General features: G+C 41.0%; 1 protein-coding gene across 1 annotated transcript; it reads left to right on the forward strand.

Moving 5' to 3' along the window:
• Positions 1-2,772: 2,772 nt before the first annotated feature.
• Positions 2,773-5,450, forward strand: LOC129721500 (signal recognition particle receptor subunit alpha homolog). Its single transcript, XM_055674154.1, has 5 exons — positions 2,773-2,855; positions 2,914-3,102; positions 3,160-4,626; positions 4,764-4,931; positions 5,006-5,450. The coding sequence occupies exons 2-5, from the start codon at positions 2,986-2,988 to the stop codon at positions 5,129-5,131; spliced, it is 1,878 nt and encodes a 625-aa protein (XP_055530129.1). The 5' UTR covers positions 2,773-2,855; positions 2,914-2,985; the 3' UTR covers positions 5,132-5,450.
• Positions 5,451-13,257: the final 7,807 nt, after the last annotated feature.

Genomic DNA, 13,257 nt, shown 5'->3' on the forward strand with positions numbered 1-13,257 from the left:
GCTGATACGACCGGTAGTTCTCTACGGAATCGATACATCAACGCTTCTGGCCTCAACGCTTGGAGTTTTCGAACAGAAGGTGCTGCGGACTATCTATTATGGAGTACAGACAGACGACGGATAATGGCGACAGTGCATGAACCATGAGCTGCACGCGCTACTTGGAGAGAACCCCGTTGCACAGCTGGCGAAAGCCAATAGGTTGCGGTGGGCCGGTCGCGTCGTAAGGATGCCGGACGATGATTTTGTGAAATCACTTCTCTTCAGCAACCCTGTGGACAAGGGGACGCAGCGTGCGCGATGGCTCGACCAGATCGAAAGAGAATTGCGGGTGATGAGACGTCAGAGGAACTGGCGAAACACAGCCCTAAACCGAGCAGCATGGCAACAACTCCTTGATACAGCATGAGCCACCACGGCACTCGTCTAATTAATAAGGTAAGTAAGAGAGTTAGGTTTGAGAATCGATCCTGGGCACAGTACTAGTTCTCAGCCAATGAATGATGACTTCTCAATTTGTGTTGATTTTGATGCTCTGATAGGAAGTATGGGACGTATTTATATTGACTACAGTTATTCTCTGGGAAATTCTAGGGGGGGGCTTAAAACCTGCTAGGGGGGGGCTGTAGCCCCCCTTAGCCCCCCCCCGTAGTTGCGCCCATGGTTATGGTTATGTTAAGTAGTTACTAAAACGCAATAAATTATGATGCGGAAATATGAATATCAAATTGATTATTCGAAAAGCTTGCCTATTTTAATTTTCTGCCATTTTTTGCCACTATTTCATTAAAAAAATACATATCGACCTCATTGAAAACAAAAATGGTAGTGACGGACCCCCCTCTAAATTTTGTGTCAAGTGTTGCAGTTATCGAACGGTATTCGATAACTGCAATGTATGCGAAGAGAATGTTGTGAGCCAAGCGAACATGTCAAAATCTGAGCTAAACAAAAAAGAAAATGACACATTGAAAGGTATTGCAATCAGGTACAAAAGAGGTTACATTTATTTTACACGTTTTTCATGTTCTTTTGCTAAACAATGAATTGAGAATGCTTCAAAATTGCTTTATAATAGTGATTTTTAACTGGTGGTTCAAAGACCTATTGTATGGTCAACAAAATAATGATCAACTATGGTGAAAGTATATAAAATTAAACATAAACATAAAATACAACACTTTAACGGTTTTTGTGGTGCACTTTATTATTCCCCAGGACTTCCACCGTCACCATCAGTTATACGAGTCGAATGGAAAAGTTAGTCAACTTTCCGCTTTGAGAAGAGATCTGCCACCTCTGACATGCAAAACCTAGTTGTCAAACAGGCGGTTTTTTTCATCGCTTATCTCTCTCTGAGTATCTCTAATGTAAACATGTTGCAGTTATCGAACGACGACTGTATTTCCTTACATATAGCGAATTTCTTTATTCCACGGGGTTAGTGCCAACTTTCGGGTGGAATAAAAAAACGATCTCGATCTACGATCTAAGACCTTGCGTTGGTGTGCGTGAGACCATGTGCAATGTAAACATAAATAAGGCAATCCACGAGACAGTTGCGATCAGCTGATTTCAGTCTGTTTTCAACTTATGACAGCTTTACGTATATTCGATCGGTCGCAAGTTGGATGCAACTCGGATCCAGAAGCGTGAAAATAAACGTTATCCGATCGGTAGCTCTTGTATTGCGGATGCCAATCCTTAATACAACAATAACAAATCATTTTTGATATTATTGCCGACATTAAAAGATTTCTGTTTGGTCGTGTTTTGGTTTTGCAGCTTGAAAAACAGCAACAATAACGAACGCATCCGTATATTTTTCCACTACGTCGATGACAAAATTCGCCACCCGACTCCTGCTTGTTTTCGATGGCTTACTGAAAATTCTGATTAAAGCACTTTCGAACTCGGAATTGGAATCGGAATCCAAATCTAAATCCGATTCTATTAATTCCATAACAAATACCTTTGCTGCAGCGATTATTTCTCTCTGCGTTCCATGATTTCACTGCACAGACGACAACACATTTTTCTTTTGTTTTCAGCATCACCCGCGTGTTTTGACCGTTTTGACAGATACGATGTAATAGTATTGGTGAACCCACTCGCAAAACTGACAAAAATCACAGTGCGAACCTGTCTGTTTTGCAGGCGCTTCCAGGTCAAAACTGGGTCAATATCGAGCGAATAAAGAAGGGTTTTGACGGCAGTTAGTGCGCTTTCAGGTCAAAACGAGGTGAGCTGGTGGAATAAAGAAATTCGCTAATAGAGTGCCTGTAAATATATAGAGTGGCGACACTGTCAAAATTGGAATGAAAATTATTAGTCAGTGTCATTCCAATTGAGAAAACAACCTATTAAACAAGTGTGGGGAAAAGAGAAAGGATGTTCAGTGTTACCAGTGTTTCCAGCGTTATTTTGGATGACACGGCGCCACTCTAGTTATATATAGGCACTCTATCCTTACAATGTTTCGAAATTTCTTCACACTTTCTATTGCGTATGCAAAGTCAGTCATGCGAAAATAAATGTAGTTGCCAGAATTGTTTAAAATAGAATATACGCAAAGGGTTGCCATTTTTACCGCTTTTCTCTTTGCTTATCTCTTTATAACACAGTCTCTAATGTACGCCAAGTTGCTAAATTTAAATTTTGCAAGATCCAAACTAACGCTTTGCAGATAAATCTGCCATCCCTGCCGTCTACCCTATTCCGTTGAGTAATATTGGAATATCCTCTAGCTGTAGCTATCTGATTTGTCAAAATGACATTTATCTTACTACGTGTTTACGTTCGAAGTGCTGAGTTGTCAGTCAGTTCCTCAAAAAAAAATCATATCGAACAGTGGAGTACGTTTCATTAAGTTTTACTACGCAACGGGCTTCGATTATTTTAATCAACTTTCAGATAAGAAAACGTATAAGACAAATAGATTAGTGTTAATTGTTTGCAGCTACGATATAGAATAGGCAGTCCAAAATGTTGGATTTATTCACCATATTCACCAAGGGTGGAATAGTGCTTTGGTGCTTCCGAGGCACAAACCAGTTTTTTGCACCACCAGTTAATGCATTAATTCGAAGCGTTATTCTGCAGGTAATGCTTGTGCAGCTTACTAAGGTGCTTATTTTTTACAGCATTTAACCTTTTTAGGAACGTTCCGGATCATACGATCATGACGGCCTGTCGCTTCAGTTTAAGCTGGACAATGAATTTGAACTTGTTTTTGTTGTTGCATTCCAAAAAATACTTCAGTTGTCGTATATTGATAAATTTTTGAGCGATGTACATTTGGAGTTTAGAGATAAATATAAAAACGATTTACGGGTTGAGAATCGGAACTACAGCAACTACGATTTTCAGCAAGAGTTCAACAGGCTTCTGGAACAAGCCGAAAAGTGGGGACGCCTTCAAGCAACGCTTCCGAAGCAGATGCGTAGTTTCGAGGAGTCACACAAATCGAAGAAAACAGTGTCATCAATGATAGAACGCAAGGGCGAACAAAAGTCCACCTCCAGTGGCGGTAAGAAATCCGTAAAAATAGTTGAAAATAAAAGCAAAGAAGGGCAAGAGGTTCCTTCAATCGGTATGAATGGCAATGATGACATTATTTTAGAAAATCGCAAGAAAATGATGGAAAAGTTAACCAAGAAAAGCAAAGGTGACAAACCAAAATCACCCAAGTCACCATCGCAAAAATCTGGCAAGCAAATGCGTGTTTGGGATTTAGGTGGTAATGTAAAAGATCTTCCGAATTTGGATCGTTGTAAAGATAAGCCTGAAGACATTAAAAGCGATTTCACGCCGAGTAACGAAATGATTGGAACCATGAAGGGCGGCATACAGGACCTGGAGGTTGAAAGTGATAGCGACTACTCGGAAGATGACGATGAAGAGGAAATGATCGCTCAGAGCATGAGTCGTCAATCGGCTCCTTTTGTAAAGAAATCAGGTGGCATGTTGTCTTTGTTCAGAGGTCTTGTCGGATCTAAGAATCTAACGCGTGGAGACATGCAGTCAGCTTTGGATAAGCTACGGGACCATCTGATTGCAAAGAACGTAGCTGCCGATATATCCCAGAAGCTGTGCGAATCAGTGGCAGTTAAATTAGAGGGAAAAGTTCTCGGAACATTCGACACAATCACTTCAACGGTGAAAAACACGTTGACGGAAGCGCTAGTTCAGATTCTTTCACCCAAGCGTCGTGTAGACATTCTCCGTGATTGCTTGGAAGCGAAGAAAAGTAAGAGACCATATGTGATGAGCTTTTGTGGAGTAAACGGAGTGGGAAAATCTACGAATCTTGCTAAAATCTGCTTTTGGTTGATCGAAAACAATCTGAACGTTCTGATTGCCGCTTGCGATACATTCCGTGCTGGAGCTGTAGAGCAGCTGCGTACTCATATGAGGCATTTAAATGCATTGCATCCGGCTGAAAAACACGCTGGTCGTGAAATGGTGCAGCTTTACGAGAAAGGGTATGGGAAGGACGCTGCTGGTATAGCGATGGAGGCCATTCGTTATGCTAAGGAGTCTACAATTGACGTTGTATTGATTGATACCGCCGGACGCATGCAAGATAATGAACCGTTGATGAGAGCTCTGGCCAAACTTATTAAGGTAAAGCTTATTGTAAGGCAAAACAGCCTGCGTGTTTGCTCAAACAATAGGTCAACAACGTTAGCGTTGCGTTGACATTCTCGTTGATAGACTGTTGCACATTATCCTGTTTCAAATTACAAATTCTTTATTTTTAGGTTAACGAACCCGATTTAGTGTTGTTTGTTGGTGAAGCTTTGGTTGGGAATGAAGCTGTGGATCAGTTGGTAAAATTTAATCAAGCACTAGCTGACTATTCCGCAAACGAAAATCCACACATTATCGATGGCATTGTTTTGACCAAATTTGACACCATTGACGATAAGGTATGTAAATGCTAGAGTTGTTTTCTCGTTGACGGCTAACCAGATACGTTTTATTTTTTTATTTCATACTCAAGGTCGGCGCTGCCATATCGATGACTTACATAACAGGTCAACCGATTGTTTTTGTAGGAACAGGACAAACTTATACCGATCTGAAAAAATTGAATGCCAAAGCCGTTGTTCATGCGTTAATGAAGTGAACTTTGCAGATTATATTAAAATGAATTGGGAATTTGGTTACTGTTTTAGTGCTGATTTGATACTTCCATAATTGAGCATTACTATTACATTTATGCAATGTAGGGAGCAACGGTTAGTCACGGAAAGAAATTTAAGCTCACTGTTTTATTGCAAGATTTTTTTTTTGTTGAAAATGCATGTCTCGTTCTCCAATGTAAAACGTGTTTTACCACTACTGGTTTCACATTCTATCGTTTAGTATGAGTAATTGTGGATCAGGTAAATGTTGTTTGTCGAGTCGAGATAAAATCTATTAGACAATTTTTGAAAGCTATATAACTTTTTTTCTTCTACTTTATTGATGACGGTATTCCTTATTTGTTTCTTGTGAAATCTCTCGCGCGGCGATATTTGAAAAAATATTTTTTGCAGAATACCTTTGCGTATACAATAACTCAAGAACCATTTCATTGAAAAAAGTTTAAAAGCTAAAATTCGTACGGAAGTATCTGAAATTATCATGTTATTTTTCCGGTCGAATCAATTTGAACGTTTGAACGCACCTGCACCTTCACTACAAAATGGAAATAGCTTTTCAAAATTGTTCGAACCAGTTATTTCATAAGAAGGTCGAATACGGCCGTAAACTAGAATATGCCATATACCCATTGGCTGGGATACGACCGTGAACAAAAGAGGGGTGGTTATTTCGAACTACTTTAATTCACTAGCAAACATAGGGTTTGTTGTTGGGTGTCATTTACCGTTACTCTTGGTTATAAGGGTATACGGCATGGGAAAAATACTGTTCATAGAAAGCGTAACCTGATAAGTGTTACGGAACATCTGTTCAGGTTGATTAATCGTTTCTAAATTCCTTCGTGACTGTATCTCTATAACCGTTCAGGAAGGCCAAACGAGTTAGTCACGCTGGAAAATATAAAAAAAAATTGAGAAATCGTGCTAAATGACCATAGCCAGCTCAAAGAAAAGCGTTGGTCTTTTCATGTTCCTGTTTATGTTCCTTTACTAACTACTGATAGAAAAGACTAACTTTTCAAACTTTCGACAAAAAATCGGGAATTTGGGAATTGGTTGAAGCATGTATCCACCTCTATGTTCCCGAATCTAAGGCATTGACGAATGCCTAACCAACAGCTCTACTGTTCTACTCAGAGTAGGCAGTGTGACTTTGCACTCGTATCCAGGTGAGTTTCAAATCTTGCTTGCACATTTATTTTCGGTTCGCACGTAAACCCTACTAACAGTGAATTACACTTGAGTTAGTTTTGAGTTTGAATCCTGCATAACAACAATTGTATAAAAATCGAATTGCGATGAAATTCGCGCCGCGTCTGCTGCAACAGTTTGTTGCATCGTCCTTTGAAAGTATAAATTCGATCTAAAAACAAAACTCATCGCGTCACATTATCGCCTGCATCGTTGGATACATCGTGCACTGCATGCATTGCACGCATTTGAACTCAATCGATCATAGTGTGCGGTGCAAACTCAAACTATCGAGAGGAGGCAGATTCAAGTTGTAGTCAAATCTGGGAAAGCAACAATTGCTGGGGAGGGCCTCACTGTCGCATCAGTCTACATTCCGCCTAGAGCGGTTATTAACCGGTTGCAGCTGTCACAAATAACGGAACTGCTTCCGTCTCCACGCCTCATCCTGGGAGATTTCAATTCTCACGGTACGGCGTGGGGCGCACCCAGGGATGATAGCCGCGCTGCTCTTATTGAAAGCTTTCTCGATGACTTCGATATGACCTTATTGAACATACCTGGGTTAGCTACGAGAATTGCAAGGCCTCCAATACGAGAGAGCACATTAGACTTGTCGAAGTGTTCCTCCTCAATGGCTTTGGACTGCAAATGGGAGATTATTCAAGATCCCCACGGTAGCGACCATTTGCCAATCAGTATTTCGATTAAGAGCAGGCTCCATTCTGCTACCACAGTCGAAGTAGAGTATGATCTTACCCGGAATATTGATTGGGAAAAATTTTCGATCACAATATCCCAGGGTCTCGAAACAACGGATGAGCTTTCTCCATCCGACGAATACAACTTCCTTGCAACATTAGTGCTAGATAGCGCGTTGCAATCTCAGAAGAGACCTGCCCCTGAGAACAAGTTGAAAATTCGTCCCAACAAGCAATGGTGGGACAAAGAATGCACCGAGATGAAAAAAGCTCTAAAAGCATCATACATAGCATTCAGGGATGGTGGTTCAATTGAGCTTTATGATCAGTTTAGGGAGCTGGAAATAAAACAGTCTAAGCTACACAAACTGAAAAAAAGATCATACTGGCAAAATTTCATAAGCTCGTTACCCAGAGATGCTTCTATGAGCTATCTCTGGAATACGGCTCGAAAAATGCGCAATAGGTCGGACAGTAATGAGGCTAATGAATACTCTGAACGTTGGATCTATGATTTCGCGAAAAAGGTATGCCCAGACGCTGTCCCATCACCGCAAAAATTTAGCGATACAACAGCTATTGAAGAACCAGAATTTACCATGTTGGAGTTTTCAATTGCCCTCGCGTCTTGCAAGAACAAGGCTCCAGGACCGGACAGGATCAAATTTAATTTGATGAAAAACCTGCCGGACTCGGCCAAGCTACGATTTTTTAAACTGTTTAATAAGACAGGTTAAGATTATCGCAACCAAAAAGCCAGACAAACCTGCCGCAGATCACCGCTCGTACAGGCCGATTGCGATGCTCTCATGCATACGCAAATTGCTTGAAAAAATGATCCTGCGTAGACTTGAAAACTGGGCAGAAACAACTAACCAACTTTCAGAGACCCAGTTCGGCTTTCGTAGGGGCAAGGGCCCTAACGATTGCCTGGCATTGCTAGCCACAGAAGCGGAAATGGCTCTTGGCAGCAAACAACAAATGACCTCGGTTTTCCTGGATATCACAGGCGCATTTGATTCAGTTTCAATCGAAATTCTTTCCGAGAAACTGCATCAAAGAGGATTCTCCCCTGTATTGACAAACTTTTTGACCAACCTGCTGTCTGAAAAGCATTTACTTTTCAACCACGGTTCTTCAACAATAACACGAACAAGCTACATGGGTCTCCCCCAAGGCTCTTGTCTGAGTCCGCTGTTGTACAACTTCTACATCAGTGACATCGACACATGCTTGACGAACGGCTGCACAATGCGCCAGTTAGCTGACGACTGCGTTGTATCAGTCACGGCGACTCTAGCTGTAGACATGAAAAACAGCCTGCAAAATACGCCAGATAATCTGACCGGTTGGGCCAGTTGTCTTGGAATCGAGTTCTCGCTTGAAAAAACGGAGATGGTAGTTTTTTCGAAAAAGCGACCACCACCTCGCTTCGAGCTAGTTCTGTCCGGAAGACCCATCACTCAGTCACCTAGCTTCAAGTATCTAGGAGTATGGTATGACTCTAAGTGCACATGGGAAAAACATGTCAATTACCTGAAGCAAAGATGCCAACCGAGAATTAATTTTCTTCGGATGGTAACAGGAACCACATGGGGAGCTCATCCAGAGGATTTGATACGACTCTACCAAACCACGATTCTGCCCGTAATAGAATACGGCAGCATATGCTTAAGAGGTGTCGCAGCCTCACACATGCTGAAGCTAGAGAGGATACAATACCGTTGTTTGCGTATCGCTCTAGGCTGCATGCAATCGACACATACCATGTCTCTAGAGGTCATTGCGGGAGTACTACCACTCAAAGAGAGGCTATATGAGTTGGCTCTTCGTTTCCTCATCAGATCGGAGATAGCAAACCAAATGATAATCGAGAACTATACGAAATGTTTGGAAGTTGTTCAAAAACCCTGTATGTCAGTATACCAGCAGTTTTTGACTATGGAGATAAACCCTACGGATGTTGCTCCATACTGTGAGATTTCACCATCGCTCAACAATTCTTCTGTTATATTTGATTTGACGATGAAACAAGAAATCCAGGGAATCCCCGAACACATCAAACCAACAGCTGTGCCATCAATATATTCGGCAAAATTCGGCCATCTCCCAGAACAGAACTCCTTTTTCACGGACGGATCTGTGATGGATGGACAATCCGGATATGGCATTTTTAACACAGATCATCACATATCCCGCAAACTGGCACAGCCTTGCTCCATATACGTAGCTGAATTAGCTGCCATACACAATTCGCTGCGAATTATCGAGCTCAAGACACCAGGTAATTATTTCATCTTCTCGGACAGCCTCAGTTCTATCGAAGCTCTCCGATCGATCAAACCGGTCAAGCATCCGTCCTATTTCCTTCCGGAAATTAGACGGATATTAGAAGTGCTGGTTGATCGGTCTTTCATTATCTGCTTTGTGTGGGTCCCCTCTCATTGCTCAATCCCAGGCAATGAAGAAGCTGATTTATTAGCGAAAAGGGGTGCCATAGAAGGAGATATATTTGATAGACCGATCACCTATACCGAGTATTTTCACCTGCCTCGACAACTGGCCCTGGCAAACTGGCAGGAAAAATGGGATAAAGACGATCTTGGGCGATGGATGCATTCGATTTCGCCCAAAGTGTCTACAAAAGCTTGGTTCAAAGGGTTAGATTTAACTCGAGATTTCATTCGAGTTATTTCGCGCCTAACACACTTAGATTTTATTGCCGAGAACTCAACAGCTGATAAATTCAGCGAACTGTTTTACAAGTTTTCGGTAGAATTTTCATGAACTTCGGCAGACGAGATGTCATAACTGGCTGGTTCACGGTAAATCGATATAGTTGCTGAATGTTCGTCGAAATATATTGCTGATATTTGTTAAAAAGTTCGCCGAGATCGATCAGCTGTTAGGAAGTTTGCCGAGATGAATTAAGTGTGAATGTCCAATCACTATGTTGCAAACGCACACCTTTGTCGAATAAACTTAGTCGATAGTAATCTGTGCGAATGTGGCGGGTACGAAGATATGGATCATATAGTCTTCGTATGCCCTAAGTACCTCAGAGCAAGGACCAAGCTTATTGATTCTCTCCGGAAACAGAAAGTGACGTTCACAATGCAAGTACGGGATGCGCTTGCTAGCCGCAACCCCGCGCTTGTAATACCTATTTATGACTTTTTAAGAGATATCAAGTATCGAATTTGATTATCTCCTCGCTATTTCTTCTTATTTTTATAACACAACCTCCATCAAAAAGTTTCACACTAATTCTGTTTTTTTTCTTCTTTCTTTCATTGATCTTTTTAGAGACACATGAATCATCGCTTCTTTCTGAGGGACATGATCCATCGAACATAGATATAAGTTTTGCTTTCTAAGAGATAAGGAACCATCACACCTCAACGAATAGTATTAAGAATTGATAATTACCCATACAGAGAAAAATAATGTTATTGTTAGCCGTAGGTTTTAATGACATGTATTTTTAAATTGTATTTATAAAAGAGAAAAGATGAGAGGGTTTTTATGCCTGTTTGAGGAGGAGTAGTCGGGATACAAACTCTACTCAAGCTGGCTTTTCCCTACTCCAAAAGATATTCGGCCTCGTTATGCTTTGCGGTTGGGCCTAAATAAATATTAGAGTATTAAAAAAAAAAAATATCTGGAAAAGTGTTACTCAGTTCAACTTTGCACGAGTTTATGCCATCGCTGGTTCTACTATCACGGAACTGCGAAGCCGCAAGGTTACAGAGCCTGCTTTGACAAGCAGGTGGTCGCCGGCTCGAATCTTAGTAGAATCAGGCCATTTGGTTGTCAAAGGACTTTAACATGGGTTCATTATCAGGCTCCCCACAACATACCCTTAAAGCTGAACTCTACTAGTCTGAGTAACGTATGAAAGTTTTCTTGGAGGCATTGTAATTAGGCGATAGTGGTAGGATGGATAGAGACTTGGAGTAGAGCAGTATGCTTGAAACGGAAGGGTAAAACTCACACACAAACACGGATATAACGTTTGCAATAAAAAAAATTGAAAAATGGTCGGTTTTTCGTTGGTTTACCTTCACATGCACTGACGAAACTACCCATGCAGCATCAATCATAGTAACTCATGAGTCAGCAGAAAAAAATTGACAGCTCTATCGGTCGAACTCTGACCGTGATGGCGTAAACAGTGAAGCTACTCCGTTCAGAAGTGCGCGCGTTCAAAGAACGGTACCCCGCCGCGGTGAAACGGACAACAATCAGAGCATCGAAAGAAAGCCCGGTTCAGGACAGCCGACGACCCTGAGCTACAAGATGCTCCAAAGAATGCTGAAGAGGAAGACCGAGGCTACTCGTATCAATCCCCTAGTAGACAACAATAAATATTGGATGGAGAAAAGATAGGTACAAATTTTGAAAAATGATTCCGAATTCTTGAGTCTGAGCGCGATGTTTGGGAACACGGAGGTTCCGACCTCTGTCCAGGATCAATTATTTTTACAGAGATGATTCATAAATGAACAAGATCAATTATTTTTACAGAGATGATTCACAAATGAACAAGCTGTTTTTATTTCAAGATAATGAAAAAAACTACAAGATGATACATATCGCTCATGTGGCAGAGAAAAAGAAGACGGTATCCCAGTACCGTTGTGCGCTTCATATGACATGTAATACCGGCTGGAATAATGCTTTTGGTCAGCTATAACGATCACTTCCAATAGTGATACGTTATCCTGACTTAGCAAGATTATGGGGGAAGAATATCAAAGAGTTGGTCGCAGTGATGAAAATACCCAAAACGAAAAAAAACACCAGCAGAATTTTCGCCCGAAAAGCTAATATGTTAACAGTAAGCCAAACAACCCGAAACGTTTCACCAACCCGAGCCAGTAGCGTAGCTAGGGGGTGTGGTTGGTGCGGTCCGCATCAGGCCCACCACTCGAGGGGGCCCCAAAGTCTTGCGAACACCGAACCGGTCAACATGCTCATTTGAACTCAACCTCATGTATTTGTGCTCGCCACTCTGCTCTCGTGATCCACACGGACAGAGTAAACCAGATACTTGGGTGGGGCTTATTTTCAGAAATGTTTCCGGGACCTGCTTTCCCAGGCAAAAAAAACTTTTTGGGGTTCAGTAAGCAACATATAAAAAATTGGTTAAATTTCATCAAGGTCTAGAGGCGGCGAAGAGGGTCTAAAAAGGTCATATATGAAACGAAACCATTTTTTTACTAAACATATACCTATATAGGTAAACACGTGATTTTGTTTTGGAGAATATCGCCAAGGAGAACGCGGACAAAAAAAGGTTGATAACGGCTGTTCTTAGTAGTAAGTAGTTCTAAGTTCTAAGTAAGAATACTGTAGTGTTGTTTGGTCGCCTTATCAAGACGTCCGTTCCAATAGAATCCGTACAAAAACAGTTTTTGTTATATGCACTAAGAAAACTAGGTTGGAATTCATTTCCTCTCCCTTGTTATGAATTGCGTTGCATGCTTATTAATATAGAAACGCTTGAAAAAAGAAGAGAAATTGCTTCGGTAACTCTAACGGTCAACGATTTAGTTTCACAACGCATAAGTTCGGAAAATTTGCTAGGAAAACTCAACTTTTACACTACACGCTCATTAAGAACGCGAAAAATTTTTGTATTAAACTCTTACAGTACAGAATATGCCATGGCTGGGCCAGTTAATAGTATCATGAGTCTTTTTAATAAATATTGTAAAGTTATTGATTCAACGATGTCACGAAATGCTCTTAGGAAAAAAATTGAACACTAGAATTACATAACTATGTTTGTGATGTTAGCAAAAGTTTTTAAGTTGTAGTCTACTATGATTGACGTAAATAAACTATTAGTTGAAGTTGATCAAGAACTATTTGAGGTCAACGATGAGTACCTTGAGATTAACAAACCTTGCCATTTTATCAATCTAACGTGAAATCACTGATTCCATTGATTTTGAATCTGTAATTTTTGAGTTTGCCAATCAAAAAGCACGGAAAGTGAGTATCTAAATTAACCTAATTTTTTATTTTGCGGAAAACGGAATAAATAAGTAGAAAAACCTAATTGTTTTGTTTGTAGCAATTCCTTTAATGGAAGAAAAAACTGCCCAGTCATTTTCATGGGGGCCCACATGTTTGTTACCGCACCAGGCCCACCAAATCATAGCTACGCCACTGACCCGAGCGTTTGTTCACTGAGATGGTGAGGCTCA

The sequence above is a fragment of the Wyeomyia smithii genome, chromosome 2, assembly GCF_029784165.1.
Source record: "Wyeomyia smithii strain HCP4-BCI-WySm-NY-G18 chromosome 2, ASM2978416v1, whole genome shotgun sequence".
In the NCBI taxonomy this organism is placed as follows: Eukaryota; Metazoa; Arthropoda; class Insecta; order Diptera; family Culicidae; genus Wyeomyia; species Wyeomyia smithii.